Source organism: Sparus aurata, chromosome 16 (genome assembly GCF_900880675.1).
Source record: "Sparus aurata chromosome 16, fSpaAur1.1, whole genome shotgun sequence".
NCBI classification, from domain to species: Eukaryota; Metazoa; Chordata; class Actinopteri; order Spariformes; family Sparidae; genus Sparus; species Sparus aurata.
This window is the reverse complement of record NC_044202.1, coordinates 8,828,244-8,848,764: the sequence shown is the minus strand read 5'-3', so window position 1 is coordinate 8,848,764 and position 20,521 is coordinate 8,828,244. Positions and strand designations below refer to the sequence as shown.

The 20,521-nt window shown below is 44.2% G+C and overlaps 1 protein-coding gene across 2 annotated transcripts in view; it reads left to right on the top strand.

The window, feature by feature from the left end:
* The window catches only part of sptb (spectrin, beta, erythrocytic), a 45,081-nt gene that overhangs the window by 21,461 nt on the left and 3,099 nt on the right, over positions 1–20,521 (top strand). For both annotated transcript variants that reach the window (XM_030392102.1, XM_030392101.1), the window contains 23 exons: positions 70–940; positions 1,070–1,207; positions 1,777–2,536; positions 2,750–2,952; positions 3,947–4,037; positions 4,488–4,634; positions 5,631–5,897; positions 6,915–7,139; positions 7,741–7,830; positions 8,637–8,927; positions 9,269–9,399; positions 9,650–9,854; positions 11,439–11,662; positions 11,907–12,057; positions 12,396–12,640; positions 14,053–14,191; positions 14,571–14,655; positions 15,773–15,969; positions 16,072–16,154; positions 17,061–17,124; positions 17,357–17,613; positions 18,839–19,012; positions 20,246–20,288. In XM_030392102.1, the coding sequence (XP_030247962.1) occupies positions 70–940; positions 1,070–1,207; positions 1,777–2,536; positions 2,750–2,952; positions 3,947–4,037; positions 4,488–4,634; positions 5,631–5,897; positions 6,915–7,139; positions 7,741–7,830; positions 8,637–8,927; positions 9,269–9,399; positions 9,650–9,854; positions 11,439–11,662; positions 11,907–12,057; positions 12,396–12,640; positions 14,053–14,191; positions 14,571–14,655; positions 15,773–15,969; positions 16,072–16,154; positions 17,061–17,124; positions 17,357–17,613; positions 18,839–19,012; positions 20,246–20,288 (5,081 nt within the window). The remainder of the gene's footprint in view (positions 1–69; positions 941–1,069; positions 1,208–1,776; positions 2,537–2,749; positions 2,953–3,946; positions 4,038–4,487; positions 4,635–5,630; positions 5,898–6,914; positions 7,140–7,740; positions 7,831–8,636; positions 8,928–9,268; positions 9,400–9,649; positions 9,855–11,438; positions 11,663–11,906; positions 12,058–12,395; positions 12,641–14,052; positions 14,192–14,570; positions 14,656–15,772; positions 15,970–16,071; positions 16,155–17,060; positions 17,125–17,356; positions 17,614–18,838; positions 19,013–20,245; positions 20,289–20,521) is intronic.

The window sequence follows — 20,521 nt, the reverse complement described above, 5'->3', positions numbered from 1 at the left end:
CCCGAGAAAAATTAAGCAAGTAGAGAAACTGAAATGAGCTCATTTATATTTTGATGTGTTTCCCCCCAGCCTACAAGCCTTGTGACCCCCAGGTGATCCGCGACAGGGTGCAGCACCTGAACTTGTGCTACCAGGAGGTCTGCGCCCTGGCGGACCAGCAAAGGGCTCGCTTGGAACAGTCCCGCCTCTTCTGGAACTTCCTGTGGGAGGTGGCGGAGCTGGAGAGCTGGATACGAGAGAAGGAGCACATCTTCTCCTCTCTGGATTACGGCAAGGACCTGACGAGCGTGCTGGTGCTCCAGAGCAAGCACAGCGCCTTCGAGGACGAGCTCGGAGCCCGCCGCGCCAACCTCGAACCGCTCCTGGCCGAAGGAGAGAAGATGATCCAGGCCAAGCACTTTGGCTCACCGAAGGTCCAAGAGTGCATGGACAACATCCGGAGGCAGTGGCAGCAGCTGGAGGAGCTGGCTTCGTTTCGGAAACAGAACCTCCAGGACACGCAGAGGTTCTTCCAGTTTCAGGGCGACGCTGATGAACTCAAGGCCTGGCTGCTGGACGCCAAGAGGCAGATGAGCAGCGACGACGTGGGCCACGACGAGTACACCACCCAGCGGCTGCTGAAAAAGCACAACAACCTGAAGAACGAGGCGATCAAGAACGGAGCCACCATAGATGCGCTGTCCAAACAGGCCAACGCGCTGCCAGAGGAGCTGCAGAACACCCCCGATATCCAAAGACGTCTGAAAGACATCAAGGACCTGTACATGGAGCTCATGTCTCTGGCTGACCTGAGACAGAAGAAGCTGGATGACGCGATGGCCCTGTACACCATCTTCAGTGAGACGGACGCCTGCGAGCTCTGGATGGGCCAGAAGGAGACGTGGTTGGTGGGTTTGGAGGTGCCGGAGAAGCTGGAGGATCTGGAAGTAGTACAGAATAGGTACACGGGAAAAAAAAGTGTTATTATGCAGTCGTTTTCTGAGTATCATTAAATTTTCCAGTTCAGGTTTCCATGTGTTAATGCATCATGTGCACTGTCCTGTTTTTTTTTTTTTTTTCTTGCTTTCAGGTTGAGCATTTTAGCCCAAGAAATGGGAAATATGCAGTCGAGAGTCGATGACGTCAACAAAGCTGTGAAACAGCTTGAGGACAGCAGACACCCTCGCACCAAAGAGGTCAAAGAATGTCAGACGCGACTGAATAAGAGGTGCTTTGAATATATTTTCTATTTCTTGAATGTGCCACGAATTTTTAGTGTTTTTTTGTGCATCAACATTTCTCATTAATCATTCAGCGTTATATCTGAAAGAGATAACCAAAAAGATTCACAGTTGTGTTCTTTTCTCTTTTCCTGAAGTATATGAATATATAAAAAGCTTTAATACACAGGTCTATGATTTCCTAATAACTTCCAAGAAGTTTCCTGAAAAGAAGTTATTTAGGAGTAATTATAGGTAGAATGGAAACTCGTGTACTCTTCTTCTATTCAGTGCACAGCAGGTCAGCTGGACAGGCAGTAATGAAGTGAAATTTGTCTACAGGGAAACAGACAATTGATCACATATGGAGAATAAAGTTTCCAAACTATGCATAATACATAAATTGAATATATTTACTTAAATTTATGACAAATGAACAAGGAAAGTATTATTTTTCCTATAATGAGGTGTGTGACTTTACACGATTCTTTCTAGAAAATGTCAGGACTTCAGAAACCTCATTCCCCTAAGATGACGTGAAAGTGATTTAAACTCTTAATAAATAATTCTCTTTCAGGTGGGAGGCCTTTAAGGCCATGGTGGAAGACAAGAAGAAGAAAGTGGATTCTGCCGTCAGCCTGCACAATTACGGGCTGGAGTGTGACGAGACAGATTCCTGGATCAGAGACAAAACGAGGGTGATCGAGTCCACGCAGGACCTGGGCAATGACCTGGCAGCCGTCATGACCATCCAGAGGAAGCTGTTCGGCATGGAGAGAGATCTGGCCGCCATCGACACCAAGCTCACCTTCCTGAGGAAGGAGGCCGACCAGCTGGCCGAGGACCACCCGGAGAATGCCGATGATATCCTGGCCCACAGAAGAGAGCTGGACGACGCCTGGGACACGCTAAGGAAGACCCTGAAAGACAGAGAGGACTCTTTGGGCGAGGTGAGCAAGTTGCAGACCTTCCTTCAAGACATGGATGACTTCCAGTCCTGGCTGTTTAAGTCCCAGAAGGCTGTGGCGTCGGAGGAAGTGCCCGCCACGCTGCCGGAGGCCGAGGAGCAGCTCAGCCTTCACGATGCTGTACGGGAAGACATAAACAACCACGAGGAGGACTATCTCCGCGTGAGGGACACCGGTGTCCAGGTCACCCAGGGTCAGGAGGACGATCCTCAGTACCAGCAGCTGGAGCAGAGGCTGAAGGGACTCGACCGCGGGTGGTACGAACTGCAGAAGATGTGGGACAGCCGCAAGACCTTCCTGGACCAGGGTCTGGGCTTCCAGCAGTTCATGAGGGATGCCAAGGCCGTGGCGACCATCCTCAACAACCAGGTACTGAACCTACTTTGGATCATAACTTGTCTGTCTTTAAGAGAAAGAGTCATCAGCCTCTTTAATGACGGGGTTAGTGATGCTGCAGGTATTTAAAAGAATGCGGTATGGAAGAATGCAGCGTGGTCAGTTACCACACCGCATGTTTGTCAGCTGGTTTGCGTGTGTCCCTTCTTTGTCCTCCGTGTTCATGTTGTCTCCGCTCCGTCGCAGGAGTACACCTTGGCCCACATAGACAAGCCCGACACGTTGGCCGGAGCGGAGCAGGCTCTCAAGAAGCACGAGGACTTCATGAGCACCATGGAGGCCAACCAGGACAAGATCGACGGCACCCTGCAGGGCGGACAGCGGCTGGTGGACGGCAAAAACCTGTACGCCGGGAAAGTTCAGGACAAAATGGACTCGATCAGGGAGAGGTCAGTAAGCAATGTTTTAGAAAATGATGAGGATTGTGTCGATAAACATTAGATTTAAACTCATCTTCTGGGAAAGGAAAAGAAAATATATGTTGTTTTTTTGTGGTGTTACAGCCTAAAACTACTCTGCTCTGAATTCTACGTATTGTTTAAGCGAACACATTAAGGTTTTCGGTTACTTTCATTGTCTCCCATGGGAGAAAATTGTCTCCGTTTGCGGGAAATGCTGCATCAAACCAGACATAAAAGTAAAAACGCACAAGAACACATGTGAACAGATCTATTAAGATACAAACAACGCAAAAAAATGATCACAAAGTCAAGATTGGTGTACTCTTGAGTACATAAATCCTTCATATGTGAATTACAAGCAACAACACAACTCACTTTGCAAACAGGCAGCAATAGATAATAGTACTCGTCTGTTCCTGTATTGCAGCCACACAGTATTTCCACTCTTCTCCACCTTTAAAGACTTCTGGATCTTTTTTACTTTTATCATCACTCGAGTGCAGAAAATTCACTCTTAGCAGTTTGATGAATAGCACTCGGGTCCCGGTCTGATGTAGAAAAAAACATCTTCACAGTCCATCTCATTTATCTTCAGAGTTTTAACCGACTCAGCAGTGGAACAGCTTTCTTATCACTGTATCATTAATGTCAACAAGAGGCAGTAAAGAGGGCAAGGGGAGCTTTTCCCATTACCTCCCACAATCCGGCTTGGTAGACAGGCGCCCGCAATAATGGATATTGATCTTTAAGTGAGAGCTATTCTTCACGGCGCAGCAGAGAAACGGATGACTGTTTTGGGTTACCGTGGCAGGTATTTTTGCTGTGTGTGTTCTCTCGCTGTCGTTCGCCGATACGTCCTGTTATGTCACAGCGAGAGGTGTTGAATGAAGTGGAGGGAGGAAGACACGCTAACACACACACACACACACACAGATTTCTAATGTGTTTTTTTCAAAAAAAAAATTTTGTGTTTCACCTTCAGGAACGACAAGAATAAAAGAAGAGCCCGGGAGGTGTCAGAAAAGCTCAGAGACAACCGGGACCTGCAGCACTTCCTGCAGAACACTCAGGATGTGAGTTCACCGTCAGTTTACTGTTCACGTTACCGCTTGGTGACATCCATTTGTACATGAATTATTAGTTTAATTGTCCCCTCGCTGAGACATGACATCACAGTGTGTTTTCCTCTTTTTATCGCTTGATTATTGGAGACAATTTGCCAAACGCACCCGGCTTTGTTTACTGTGACACAGTAGAGGTACTCGATGAGGCTTCCTTTGATTACGTTTATATCATCCCTATTTGGGATAGGGGTCCCATTTGGCTAATTGGCGAATGCTCTGTTTGTTGAAGATAAAGGCGTAAATCCCGCTCAAACAAAGTCACCTCTGCACAAATTTTAAAATGCTGATGTTTCCATGACTTTCCCAAGTTTCGTAACCCTGTGTGCTTCTTAGTCTTTGTTGTTGATTTGAATCTTTTCTTAGCTAATCCCTTATGTTCCCTCTCTCTTTGCGCTTCAGCTGACTCTGTGGATCAACGAGAAGATGCTGACGGCTCAGGACACGTCGTACGACGAAGCCAGGAACCTCCACAGCAAATGGCTGAAACATCAGGCCTTCATGGCCGAGCTGGCCTCCAACAAGGACTGGCTCAACAAAGTGGACCAGGTTGGTAACGCTCTGTTTTTATATGTGAGTAAGGGGTATAGAAGTGTTTCAAAGGAGACACATTATGCTCAAATTCAGGTTCTCAATCTTATTTTTCGTTACTGCTTTCGTTCATATGCTCTTTTTTAGCTCCTGTCTCTTTAAGGCCCCCCCTCCTGAATTCCCAGTCTCATCTGATTGGGCAACTCCCACACGCCTGACCCAGCACCGCTAACAACAACAGAGCAACTGTGCTTAATCCATTTTTATATGCCAAACTAACTGCTGGGCAGAAATCATGCAGATGTGTAACATGATGACATAGTGTGAGGTCACAGGGTCGAAGGTGGGACTAATAATGAGGCGTTCGAGGAGCTGTTTTTTCTGTGTGAGAGAGGAGCTTCAGTTGGTGTGGAACTTGACCTTTTTAACTTTCAGGATCTTTCACACGCACAAGAACGTTTTTAAAACACTGAAGAGAAGGAAAAAAAGGGAAAAGCACAATAGGTCTCCTTTAATAACAAACTGTCTAAAGAGCGTCCCATTTTCTTCACATTAGCCTTTGACAATAACGGATTTAATGCAGGGTTAACTCCTTGATGATAAATCCCTCATTAGGTCTTAAGGTGAAAAGGAAGTGAGAGCGTCTATTGCTTCCATAATGAGGTCGGGAGTTTGATCAAATTCTTGCCGGAAAGAAGGCTCGTCTCGGTGAATACAGAGCAGTTTTGGGAAATGTAAACAATAGTTTTTTTTGCCAGCTAACATCTAAACACAAATCTTAGTGAAGAATTTATTCATACCATCTGGCAGGGGAGCTAATCATCCCAAATCATTTAAGAGGATAAATTCATGTTTACACCCCCGAGTTCAAGATCAAATATGTTTCAGCGTTTCATAAGAAGGAGAAAATTAGATGGATCCTCATAACAAATACTGAAAAACAAACTTTCTGCTATAAATTTGACATATAATGATATCTATTGTTTTCTTCGCTCTGTGTTTCCCTGGACACAGGAGGGCCACGAGCTCATGGAGTCCAAGCCTGAGTTCGAGCCCATCGTGACGGAGCGTCTGGCCAAACTCCACGAGCTCTGGGACAAGCTGGAGTCCACCACCCAGGAGAAAGCCCGGCTGCTGTTCGACGCCAACCGCTCGGAGCTTTTCGACCAGAGCCTGACCGATATGAAGAAGTGGCTCGGCGGGCTGCAGCAGCAGCTGCAGAGCGGCGACGAGGACGTCAAAGACCTGACCAACGCCAACATCCTGCTCAAGAAGCATCAGGTCCGTGTCTTTGTTTTAATGCTTACACTTCCTTTGGCCTTATTCACATCTTGGATTATATGTAGTTGAAACTCACAACAGGAGAGAATACAACACAGTTGCAGCTTTATTTAATGTGCTTTCTCTAGATTAACTAAGTGAGTGAGCATCTGTGTGGGATAAGTGTTTGTGTTAACTGATGGCACCTGAACACAGCAAACGAAAGCTAGAATGTCTTACTTTCAGGCACTAAGTTGCAGTGGAGGCATCATAGTTTATGGTTAGAATGGTTACTCCACTGGAGACACCGACAGCAGATTACCTTCAGTTATAACACATCGCTCACCAAAAGAATGACAGTAATGTTACATAAGCTGCCAACACACAATAGATGTATCTTGAGCACGGAGAAGTCAAAACTACTTCAGGAAGAAAAACATGAATGATTTAATCCCATTTAGACAATGGGATAGTGGTGCATTTCAGCCTCTTGTGGTCAAAATGAGTACTACAAAAACAAACACTTGAATATGAACCTTACAATTCTTTTTTTCTTCTGCCAGAACTTTTTTTATTCCACACGTCTACACACTTTTTTTTTTCTACATGGTTTTCTGAGTAAAAAAGAGAATGAGTGCTCAGATATGCTCTGACATTAAAGTATTACAGAAAATACTTGATTTTGTCAAGGAACCACGTCACTTGCAATCAGGGTGGAGCTGCAGCATCCCCTAAAATCTGCCATAAAAACAACCATAAGTTCATAAAAAAAGTTTGAACTGATTACTTTCTCCTTTTTTTTTTTACTATTTTACCGATGGGATATCAATCATGAGATCAATGTGTTGTAAAAAAAAAAAAAAGAAAACCAGAAACAGCCTCGGGCAAAACAGCTGCTAATGCTGAATAAAGCTTTGTGAAAATTTCATGAAATCAGTTGCTGAAAGAAACTTTTGGTAGTTTCACCTCCCACTACATCATGATTAGGCTCTTGAAAGGCTATCCATCTTTATCTCTAATCATATCTCTCCGCGTCAGATGACAGAGAACCAGGTGCGTGACCGGGCGCGGGAGCTGGAGGAGCTCCAGGAGGCCGTCAAGAAGCACGGCGGCGGGCGGGAGGACCAGCCGGAGCTCGAGGCCGAGCAGCAGGCCCTGCAGAGGGACTTCCAGCAGCTCCTTACCCCGTTGGCCCAGCGCAAGGGCAAGCTGGAGGCCGCCAAGGCTGTCCATCAGTTCTACAGAGACCTGGCCGATGAGCTGGTGAGCATGGATCCAATTTCAGAGCAAAATTAAAGTGTCGAACTCCCTGCCCCTCTCCAAATGATTGATAGCACAAAATTAGAATAAGGAATGTTAGATTTTTTTAAAGGGGCTGGATTAATGTTGGCTTTTGAATGACAGCAAGATAACACCTCTTAGAAATATGAAAGCCGGAGCTTCAGAGGATGTTTTTTTTTTTTTTATCCCCTGAATATGATAACTTATTAACTCGGAAATGAAGTTTTCAATTACAGTATGTGCACTTAGTATGCATGATAGTAAGACCACCAGCTCTCTTTATGAAATTGACTCTTCAGGTGAATCTTAATAATAAAAAAAAAAAGCCTTAATCCTTTATTGGTTTCACTGCTTCAATCCACTTTAATCAGGTGGAGGAGACAGCTTAAAGAAGGACTTTCACTGTTTGATATTTCAGAGACGATCTTTTTAGAGCGGTAAAATTCAGGATAGCAAAAAGATGCTTTACATTTTTTTTATTTTATGCTCTGTGAGATCGATAAAGCCATTTCCCAACAGAGACCAGTCCCCTTGTCACTGTCACAATCTTCTTCCTCTTTTTCTTTCGTCTTCACTTCTTCAGCTGTGGATCGAGGAGAGGATGCCCCTGGCAATGTCAGAAGAACATGGCCACAATCTTCAAACTGTGCAAATGCTGCATAAGAAGAACCAGGTAAGGGATTTGCCAGTTTTTAAGAAGAGTTATGTCACCGTAAATCTACTTTTTGGGAAGGATTAATCTGACATTAAATTCTCACTTACTAGTTTGGATTAGTGTCTATTAAATGCCACTCAGAGTTTCTTCTTCTTCTTCATCTTCTTCTTGACACTGCTTATACTGCAGTAGTCTTAAACCAAAAGAGGTTCAGTGCACAGTTATATATGACAAAGACTAGCAGCAAAGGTAGAGCGTGTGCCCCATGTACAGAGGCTGTGTCCCCCCTGCAGCGGCCGAGAGTTAGAATCCGACCTTTGGCTCTTTGCTGCATGTCATCCCCCCCTCTCTCTCTTTCTCTCATCCTGTTTCCTGTCTATGTTTGGCAGCACTTTCAAAACAAAGCCACAAAAAAAGGCCAAAAACTCTGGGCTGCTTGGATGAGGACACAGCCGCTCCAAATGGGGCACATGCTCCAACAATTGAGCTACCGGGCGTCCCAGTTTTCACAAGTTTTTACTTGAAAAAGGACTGAAATGATTAATAGATGATCAGAAAAGTTGCAGAAGCTGTTGATGTTGTCTCAGTGGAGATACACAGAACTGTGAAGTCAACTGTCAGTGAAGATTTATGATTGTACTGCAAAGGCAAAGAAAACAAAATGTTTCTAACCTCACAAAATACTTCAGGTTTCCATATATCACAAAAATAGACATGAGTTGATAGTGTATGAACTGCTTTCTTAAAAAGTAGGAGTTTGGAGCGACTTGAACATCATCTCTGGGGAAATCCCCTTCTATAACTGCCTCTTCTCTGTCCTTCAGACTTTGCAGAGGGAGATCGAGGGCCATCAGCCCCGCGTCGACGAAGTCCTGGAACGAGGGAGGAGGATGGCGGCGGCCGCCAGCGCAGAGGGCAGGCCGGAGGCAGAGCGCATCGCCGAGCAGCTGAAAGAGCTGGAGGAGGCGTGGGCCCGGCTGCAGGACGAGATGGCCAAGCGCAGGGAGAGGCTGGATGGCTCCAGCTTGGCCCAGCAGTACTACAACGACGCGGACGAGGCCGAGGCCTGGATAGGCGAGCAGGAGCTGTACATGATCGCTGATGAAAAGGCAAAGGTGAGGAGCAGAGCAGAGTTCCCCGCTCGTGACAGACTGCGAGGTGGGCTGATTAACTCGGGGGAAGTGGCCGCGGATGACTGAGACACAGCTCTTATTATCTGAATCAGAACACGGCATATCATGTTGTGCAAATAACAAGTGGCACTGCATGCATTAACATGATTACATGGTCGGGGGCTTCTTCAATTAAGTTGACACGGTTTTTATAAGTGCCACCCTCTACTGAGAGCTCATTTGGAGTATTTTGTTTTGCTTTGATGTGCAGTCTCTGGTCCCTTTTCCTCCGCATTAATTTTCTCCCGATTCTTTCTCATCCCCCTCTTCTTCCATCTGTCCAGGACGAGCAGAGCGCCATGCTGATGCTCAAGCGCCACATGATCCTCAAGCAGGCCGTGGACGACTACTCTGACTCCATTCAGAAGTTATCCGACCGTGCCCAAAAAATGTTCGCCGAGGACCATCCCGACGGGTTCGTGCTTTTATAATTTGATGCACACACAGAGAGAATTACATCTGAACTCCTTGTTAGGATGCTAATTCACTCACGCCCGCCCCAGTCAGTTGTGGTTTGGGGTGATAAGAGAGGCCGGCGTGTAAAATGTGATAATTCCTGAATCCTAATCACACGCCGCATCTAGAGCAAACCTAAATCCAATCTCTTTGCCCTTTTCTCATTTTCCACATTCTCCCTGCATCTCATTTCCATCCGTCCTCCGCAGCGAGGAGATCATCAGGAGGCAGGGCCAGGTGGATAAGCAGTACGCCGGGCTGAAGGAGCTGGCGGATGACCGCGCGAAGAAGCTGGACCACACCTTCCAACACTTCCTGCTGAGCCGGGAGGTGGAGGAGCTGGAGCAGTGGATCGCCGAGAGAGACGTGGTGGCCTCCTCCCAGGAGATGGGCCAGGACCTGGACCACGTCACGGTAACAGTCACACAAATCTTGGACTGACCGCGATGCCAAAAAGAAACCTGGGTGTTTTCTTTGAGAATTAAACTTTCGGGTTCATATTTCACATTAATATTTTTCTGTCATTCTGAAAAATTTTGTGACTCTTTCTTGCTGACATAGGGACATTAAGAGATGAATACTAGCTTCAACATACAGGCCAGACCAAACAGTTCCCATAATTATTTTGGGCTGTTAACAGGATTTATAATGTTGAGTGTGATGCAGTGGCTATGTCGGACTTCCCGGGGGTCAGAGGCAGTCTGAAATCACAATTTATCTACGCTACGAGAGGCCTCAAGGGGACGTTCTGCAGACTTCACCGGACCTTGATGTGTAGAATAGTGTTAACAGGCTATAGAGGTAATCAGAATGCATTTGATTATTCCAGTCCATAGGCCTGTCTGTGAGCAGCGTATATATCGCCTTGCAGCATCGCGCATTTGCTGGTTTTACGTGGTGACAGCGAACGCATCACAATAACAAGGACTTAGGTCCGCGAGGGCTCAGTCCACTTGTCCAGACGGTTGACATTTGGATTCAGACAGGGAGTTGTTTAAGCTTGTTTACATTTAAGCCTGCGGCCATTCCTGACTTCAATTAACTCGCAGAAGTGAAGACGTCTTTCACTTGATTGCTTTGATACTGAAGAAAACTTTAAAAACGCGATGATTCCCAGGCATCTTCTGGAGTTATTTTTACATTATTTCTATATGGATTTACGGATGTTTATTGAGTTATGACTCTGTGAGAAGGAGTGCGGCTTTTGATGAAAAAGGTTTTAAAGTGTCTTTGTTGCCTGCGTGAGCTGTGAGTCACATCCACTGCTGCTGCAACAGTTGAACGTGTGGGTGAGCCACCTCAGGTCTTCTGGCACGAGTTTATTTGTTGTTTCAAAAACTTTATGGGAGGCAGCTTTTTCTATATCCAAGCTGAGGATGTGAGAGCTTTTTAACGTATACCTTAAAGCTATATCTTTAGCTGGCTTTTGATTTGGGTGATTCATGTACTATTATTATCAGTTATACTCCTTGTGTGCATTAATCTTTACATTTTTTAACTGTGTGCATTTCTAAACATCATATTCTCAGCTGCTTCTTATAAGGTTTGATTAATACAGTACGGTCGCCCAAAGACACACACAGCTACGTGATTCATGTGCTTCTATTTAAACTGATTTCATGTTATTTTGGGTCTTGAGTTCTGTGCGCTTGCTTACTAGAATTCATACAATTACGGGACCTAAAAAGTCTCAACAGAGGAAGAAGCGATAAAAGCGTCTCATGCACAACAAAAGGCAACCACCAGAGGATGGTTTGCCAATGTTATGCCTTTGCTTTTATTCTTTTGCTTCTCTTGATGTTACCCGAGATCTGTGTTGATGAACGCTTAAGCACTCGTGTGTCAAAAAAATTGTTTCCTCTTGTTGCCATTTGGGCTCATTACCTCCACATCATCTCGTGCAGCTTCAAATCAAAATCAAATCTTCCCTACAGACACGACACATTCCAATCCTCTTTTTGCTTACCCTTTAAAAACACATTCATGTCTCCCCTTTAGCTTCTGAGGGATAAGTTCCGGGAGTTTGCGCGGGAGACGGGGATGTTGGGCCAGGAGCGGGTGGACACGATCAACCAGAAGATAGACGACCTGATCGAAGCCGGCCACACCGAGGCAGCGACCATGGCCGAGTGGAAGGACGGCATCAATGAGAGCTGGGCCGATCTGCTGGAGCTCATCGACACCCGCGCTCAGCTCCTCACCACGTCCTACGAACTGCTCAAGTAAGGGAAAACAGTGTGGAAGTGGCAGACAGGGAGCAGAGAGACGGCCAATTACCTGAACCGTTGCCACTGGGATTACACGTCTAATCCTGTAATGCAGCATAATGTCTGCGCCGTCACACAGAATCAACCTAAACAAGACGACTTTACATTGATTGTAGTTGCCAGGATGATAAATGTAACAGTCACACACACACAAAAAGCCAAAGACACTGACAGATCAATCCCTCTTTTCTTTTTAAAGGTACTTTGATGACGGGAAAGAACTCGTGGCTCAGATCCACGACAAGCAGAAAGAGCTGCCCGAGGACGTGGGAGAGGACTTCAGCAAAGCCGAGTCCTTCCACCGAATGCACGCCGCCTTCGAGAGAGACATCACCGCGCTAGGCAAACAGGTATAACGCAGGGGATCAGTCGAGGGAACACAGCAGGCAGCGGCCAAGAGGCAGACTATGATGATTCATGTCTGGAGGAGGGGGAGAGTGCTGCAATATTTAGGCAACAGTGAGAAGTTTTCTCAAGGGGCGAGAACCCATAAACGGTGGTGCAGCAGGGGGGGATGCTTGATATTATCGGCCTCTTCATCTCTTTGCTCTGGGGTGAATGACCAATTCATAATTTAGAAAAAAAGCTGTAGTAATAAATATTTCCATATGATCTATAGAATACATGAAGCTCAAAAGTTTAAATTCTGGACTGATTCGACCCCTGATTCGCCTTCGCCCTCTCCCAGGTCCAACTGTTCCAGGAGACGGCTTCCCGTCTTCACGCTCAGTACGCGGGAAGCAGAGCGGAGAACATCCAGGCCACGGAGAGGGAGGTGGTGGAAGCCTGGAAGGGCCTGCTGGACGCCTGCGACGGCCGCAGGGCGCAGCTGGTGGACACGGCCGAGAAGTTCCGCTTCTTCACCATGGTGCGAGAGCTGATGGCCTGGATGGAGAGCATCATCCAGCAGATAGAGACTCAGGAGAAACCCAGGTGAGCAGACTGAGGACAGGGATATTCAGTTTAATCAGGACGTTTAATGTTAACGGCAAAGTTCAAGGGGACACTTTTCTTTTTCTACAAAGAGATCCAGACAACCGGAAAAACAAACCTGAGACCTCCTTGCCCCCGGAGTGTTTCTGTTTACATGAATTTTAAGCTGTCAGCAATAATTCCAACATGCTTACTAAGTCATAAGATGTCGGCTCAGATAAACTAATTAAACACAAAAGATGTCAAACTATATCAACATTGACTTCCGCCGTTTCCGAACTACAAGGGGACAAAAACATTTAGACAACACAAACAAACGCGAAACCTCGCCCTCTGAGTGTTTCACTTTCACTACTTACATGAATTTAAGTTGTCAACAGAAATTGGGACGTGTTTTTTTTTTTTATGTGTTAAGCAGGTTAAAAAAACAAAAACACTATAGAGCTTAGAAGAGTTAAATCAATATTTACGGGGAAAAGGGTAGAATTATGTCTGCGGAGTAATAGAATGTAGCCTCAAATACATTAATTAATAACACCAAACATGTCAAACTCAATCAACGTTGATTGATTACAAAACTGCAAGAGGCCGTGTTTCTCCTTTTCTCAAGAGAAAAGCGTTCAGACGGCAGAAAAACAAGCCTGAAACTTTTCCCTTTGAGTGTTTGACTTTTTTCACATTAGCTTCAGTTGTCGGCAACACATTTGGACGTGAATGTTTTTGTTGGTAAACAAAAAGCAGCCTCAAAATCAGTTTTATTTCTATGGAAGTAAAAACAGAAGAATGGCATCTACTGGGCAAACAGTCGAAGGCGCAAATGAATGACTAAATAACACAAATAAAATGTCAAACTGTATCAACATTGATTTCTGTCATTTACAGACTTCAAGGCCAAAACCCTCAAACAGCTGAAAAACAAACCTGAAACCTTGCCCTCCGAGGGATTGAGTTCTGAATTAGACATTCATTTTATTAGCTGTTTAGTTTGTTTGTTGTTGTTGTTGTTGTTGTTGTTGTTGCTGTGGGATTTTCTCAACCGAGCAACAAAATATAGGCTAAATGAATACGTATATAAAATGTGGAGATTCTGTTCTGGCAGTTTTATTTGTTGATCATAATGAAGGTCATGATAACTTTAATGAGGAATATTCAGGTTATTAAAGGCTGCAGTCATTTTTTTTATTGTCTCATTCGGGAAAAAACAATATTTGACCTTATAAAAAACAGAAGTATAAACACACATGCCTTCATGAGACCGTTTATCTTTATGGAGCACATCGACAGTGTATTTCTATTAGATATATTTCACTGCCTGCTCATGTAGTTCTGGTCTCTACCAACAGAGGTAGTAAAACTTCTTGTATTACCTGTCATCACTCGACATCCCTCCCTCCTTCCCTCCTCCACATTAGGGACGTCTCATCCGTGGAGCTCCTGCAGAAGTACCACCAGGACATCCGCTCGGAGATCGAGGCCCGGGGAGCCAAATACTCCGACTGCATGGACCTCGGCAAGACCATGCTGACGCGCAAGCACCGAGACTCTGCTGAGGTAAGGCCCACCGTCAGCAACGACGAGCTCCTTTTCATCCTCAGCTGGGCCTCAGATTTTCGCTTTCATTAGATTTAATTACTTTTCTGGGAGTGATTGTTCTTGTCTGGCATAATGGAACCAATTGGATCGGCCGCGAAAGGGAGAAAAAAAAAAAATTCCCACTCATCTTACACTCATCGGGGAGACTATAAAGCAAACACTAATTAGAAATGGAAAAGCCAAAAGAATTTAAATGAGCAATTGACCCCGGCCTGAATCTAACGTGCGGTTAATTACTTTACAATACTAATTCTTGCAGGATAATAGACAGTCTTGGGGCTGAGTTGTTTTAATAGTGCTGATATGTGACTGCCACTGTTATAACTGCTTGTGCCAGATCAAGGAGAAGCTGGTTCAGCTGGCGGAGAAAAGGAAGGAGATGATGTACAAGTGGGACGACAGATGGGACTGGCTCAGGCTCTGTGAGTAACGACACGCTAACCTCGAACCTAGAAACAAATCCTGTACATGCCTTTTTTCCGTTCGCAGGTCTAAACTGCCAGAGGAACGTATGACTAACCGATGTGACGGCTCGTATTTGCGCAAACCTTTGCACACTAGAGAGATCAGTGCCAAAACAAAACACTCGGTCTCATCTTTGTTGACTTTCTAAAACAGTGTGATGAAAACAAAGATGTTCTACGACAGTGTTTACTCTTGTACCAGATGGTTTCTTAAACAAAAAAAATAGAAGTCCATATTCACTGTGTTCAGTGTGCACATCTGTTTTATAAACCTCCATAATTGCCCAGTTTCAGTCTTGAGAAAGTGCTGCTTCATACGAGATGGACGGCAACAGAAAAAGCTGATAAAAAGCCATAAATGTCACCACTTTATAAAAATGTCCATAATTATCCAAAAATGTCCACCACTTTCCCCGAAATGTTCCTCACTTAGCGAAAATGTCCTCACTTTACAACGTTTTCCCACCATCCACGTTGTCACTTTTTCACTCACTTTAAAAAAAAAAAATGTCCATACTTTAATTTAAAAAATCTTCTAAATGTAAATCTTACTTACCCCCAAACGCCCTCACTCAGTGAAAATGTGCCCATTTTAGAAGATGTCTTCACTTGTAGAAAATATTCTTTCTTTCAAAAGCTCTCAAATGTTCCCCCCATTTTAAAACATCACTTTTCAGAACATGCACTCAGTTTAAAAAAAAATGTCTGTACTTTCTAGAAATGTCCTCCTTCTCAACACATGTACTAATTTTCTGAAAAATTCAGATTTCTAAAAAAGCTCTTACTTTTGTACAAATGTCCTCACTTTGTTGACATGTTCTCACTTTCAAAAGATATTATACATAAAACATTTTTTTTTCAAAATGTTATATGTTATATAATGTTATAACTTTAACATAACCATAGTACCTTACCTTAAGAACAAAGACAAGTCTTAGTATGAACAGTTTAGTTCAAATAATGGCTGCCATTGAATTGAGGAAATGACAGGTTGATAAAAAAAACATTGTGACTGTAAGACAGAAGCTACATTATATTATATAAACTCACACACTGACCCCTGTCTCTTCTTCAGTGCTGGAGGTGTGTCAGTTTGCACGGGACGCCTCGGTGGCGGAGGCCTGGCTGATCGCTCAGGAGCCCTACGTGACCAGCAAGGACCTGGGCTTCACTGTGGACGAGGTGGAGAAACTCCTCAAGAGGCACGAGGCCTTCGAGAAATCCACCGCCACGTGGGAGGAGCGCTTCTCTGCACTGGAGCGCCTCACCACGGTATGATGCACTCATGATAGCTGCAGCTGACGGCAGTAACGTTTCTAAGTAGAAGCAAATAACAGAACGGCTACTGACTCCGGGTTCACCAATGTGTTGCAGCTGGAGCTGTTGGAGCTGAGGAACCAGCAACAAGACATGGAGCAGTTCATTAAAGACAGCCAGCGTTCAGACAAGGACAGCAGGTATACACACACACACACACACACACACACACACACACACACACACACACACACACGCACACACAGACAGACAGACAGTCATTCACTCTACATGCACCGATATTCACAGATATTTGAATTAATTGGTGATAGTGATCCCAAATGTTTCTCACTGTCAACAAATCCATTGTGGAAAAGCATACCCGATGATTCTAACTCCTCTATGCAGTAGACCAAGGCTATTCAATTGCAAATTCAATTGGGCCATATTTTAAATCCAGGAAACGGACCAGACATTTTCAGCAGCCTATTGAAGGTGGTTTTTCCTTGTCAATTTTACGTTTCGGGGGTTGACAGACTCATAATTTCGGCAGAGCACTTGTCTCCTTGCGTCTGTCAGCGACCGGATGAGTTGTAAAGCTACTGAATGTGGTTGTAAATGCGCCACACACATTCATGATCATTTGTGAAAGACAGTTTATCTGTCAGTCGTGCCAAATCGGTACTGCAGATGCTCAGCAGGGATGAGAAGGAAGTGAGATGGCCGCTTAGCTACTTCCATCATCAGCATCATCAGAGAAAAAGGGTATGTAGTGACCGTCGTGTACAACACATCTATAAGAATATATATAGGTTAGACATAGAGGGACATAAACTGTAGGTTGACATAGTTTATTATGTATCAAATGTATGTTTAATGGCCCATTCTGAGGTTTAAATAGGAATGACACTGCACGTTGTGACATTTGACTTCACCTTGTGGGATTGGTGCTCTTTTTTATTTCCTATTCATAAACACAGAATGCGGCAAATCTCAAACTTGAATGCAGTCGCACAGACGTCTCTCTCTCTATACATACACACAAGCTCATTGTTCCTCACCCGCTGTTTTAAAAGTCGACCCCATGCTGCCCTCTTTTCCTGCAGGAGAGAAGACACCGGCTTTGTGGAGGAGTCTTCGCAGCTTTACACCATTGAGGAACAGACTCTGGTTAGTAGCTGCACTCACTTAACTCCTGTCCTCTGTAGTTTATCACGCTCGGTGCTCTGTTTAAGAGACTGAAATCAGCCTCTGTTCTCTGCCATTTTCTTATTTAAGAGAGCTTCCTCGGTCTAAAACAGAATACATTTCACTCTTGGCACTCTGCTCTCCTATATTCAACAAATCCATGTTTCTTCTTCCTCGTTCTGTTTCTGTCTTGATTTTTTTTTTCTTGCTCCAGTCTGGTTCTGGTGCAATTGAGCCCACTTCAGGTCTGCTGGAGGGGACGGCCGGCGATTCCACAGTTCCCATTGTGTCGGAAATGAGAGAGAGCGGTTCTCTGGAGCTGGAGCCTTCCGTCTCAGTGGAGATGCCAAAAGAACCGGAGAGAGCCGCCACCATGCCCGCGGAGCCCCTCAGGGCCCAGACGGTGCTGCAGGAGGGCATGCTGGGACGCAAACACGACGTGGAGGGCTCAGGGAAGAAGGCTTCGAATAGGTAGACAACAGGAAAAAGGACCGCGGCATTGTAGTCTTTATATCCATCCACTATCCCTTCCATACATTCATTTGCCTCCATTAATTTCTCTGTGTTAGGGAAAATCTATTAGCACCCCTGAAGAATTGCTTACCTCCTTTAATCCATCACAGCGAACATCAAGTGTGCATTATTTTTCACGTCGCCGCACATATTTCACTCGGGCCCTTTTTTAAAAATCAATCCGAGAAAAAAAGCAATAGAGTGAGAATGGATGCAGAGTTCATTTTCTTTGTGATGGATGAAAGGACTCAAGCAAGTTTCGAGATTGGAAAGAAATGAAAGGACGGCGGCACTGAATGGTGTTAAATAAAGGCTGAGGATTCTTCAACTACAGCGTGTATTCACATTCAGGCTGTGGAGCAAAAACGTAGAAATAAGGCATTTTAGATGGCAGATTGTGGCGAAGTGAGAAAATGGGATTTTGTAGTTGCATGTTTGCCAGCTGTGAGTCTTAAATGTCCCGTATTTTGCTCATTTTAAGTCCATACTTTCACACACTTTAACGTTTTTTTCACTCATTCAGTACATTGCTGCAGCGCCTCCATTCATCCTCGGTCTGAGCGCTGCCTGTCTCTTTAAGGCCCTGCTGCTGATTTAGATAGCACATGAAATCATATGTTAAACAGAACTGGATCTCTAAGTTATAGTTAATATACATTTAGTAAGCTGTTTCAAGGAAATACCCGCAGCAGTGTTATTAATCACAGACTTACTTATGTATGAGAAACCTCACAACCACAAGATACATACGAACATCTCATCCTAAATGTTCGAAAATGTGGAACTTAGGTAAAATGAATCTCGTCAATGAAAACTCTCATCTTAAGTCTTCTTTTAGATTCTGTGATCTGAGAGTTTGGTACTCAGACATCAGCAAAAGCAGGAAATATTATCTGACAGCTTCTCGAGTTAAAATTAATGCCCTCCGTTTTAGCCACGTGTGTGATTTTAAGATGATTGAACGGTTGTGTTCCAGCTGCTCCGAGATGATTTATTCGCACATGAGCAGAACTATTTACAGTTGTTCTGGAGAAGTGAGCAATCAGCTGAATTAAGTCTTAATGGGGCAGTGATGTTGTTGTGGCCCTTCTAATTGAGATTAAATTAAATTGATTTAGCATTATCGCCAGAGATTAGCTACCTGAACTGATCCATATTGTTCCCTCCTCCTCCTCCTCCTCAGGTCATGGATAAACTTGTACTGCGTGCTGAAGCCGGGTCAGCTCTCTGCCTATAAGGACGCCAAGAGCTTTGGCCACTCGGTGACGTATCACGGCGAGGACCCCTTGTCTCTAAGTAATGCCATCTGGGAGGTTCTCACCACCTACAAGAAGAAGAAGCACGTCTGCAAACTACGGTGAGAACCCTCACTGTTAAAGGACAAATTCAACATGTTTGGAATGTGTTTGCTGGACTATTTCTTATATTTCTTTATTTATTTTGTGCAAGGAAGGTGCTATACTTTCATGTCTGACAGTTTCATGTTAAGTAACATATTTGAAATGTTCTTTATGACCCCAAATTATCACAATAATCACCTCAAAATGTATTGAAACTAACTCTGACATTATTTTATTATAGTATTCTGCTATTTTCCAATTAACAGTTAAATGGTCCTTCTTTAATACATTTCCAGGAAAGTTCCAACTAGTTTCCAACTTCTACTAATCATGCCAGTTTAATTTCCAACCAGTCTCTCACTTCCTCTCAGCAGGCCACAGAATTGAAGTGACTTTTTTGCAGCCTAAATTTCGGCCTAAACATCTGCAAAAGAATTTAAAAAAATGGCACTTAGTAATGACCACCTACATACCATTAAATCCCCAGACCTGAAAAATGAAGTGTTAGTGAAGTTTACTATCATTATTGTGGAATCACTGTGAAGTAAGCACAACACCCATAAAACCATAATCCTGTTTAGTCCTCTCTGTGTTTATTAATGAGCTTTAGAGTTTGTTTTTTTTACTGTTGGACAGAGCAATGCTAGCTGGTTCCCCCTGTTTTGAGTCTGTATGCTAAGCTAAGCTAAGTGACCGCTGTCACAACCATCAGCAGCATTAATTGCTCTCACTGTGCTAATGCAACCACGATTCCGGTCAAGTTGGGATGCTGTTTCACTTCATCAGCTTTTTGGATTTTTGTAAATATGAGCGTATTCTAAATTTGACGCACAAACAAGTTGGGACGCGATCAACAACAGACTGAGAAAGTTGTCTAATGCTCCCAAAACACCTGCTTGGAACATTGATAGAAAGCAAGACTGTATAAAGGATAACACTACATGGGCTTAGGTATGCTTTGTAAAACTGAAGCTTTGTTTGCAAATGATTGCATCCTGATTTCATTAACGTTTCACACAGCGTTCCAACTTTGCGAATCGGGGCTATGGTTGCTAAAAGAGGCCCGCTGCCAATGTGAAACACACATTAACACATTTTTAATTTAGAGACAAGATGCTGAGATTTATGAAAAAATCTGTTTTGTGGAAACTAGTTTAGTTAAAAAACTAACAAAACAACACTTGTTCCTCTTGCGTTGCTCCACACTAACTAACACTAACGCCAACTCTGCTTTTCTCTCCCTCTCACAGACTTGGAGACGGCAGTGAATATTTGTTCCAGTGTAAAGACGAGGTGAGTTTTGAACCGCTGAGAAATAAACGATGACTTTTAAAAGCTTTCCATGAATCGCATGAGAGTTTCTGTACTTGTGTAATCTTTGACCCCTTGTAAGGCAGGGGTCACGGGGTGTAATGTTGCACAGGCTTCATACATTTTTCATTCGATAAACTGTTCTAGCTTGATGTGTCATCCTGTTTCTATGCAATCTGGCAGGGTTATTTATGTGAGAAGCATTGATGAGGTTA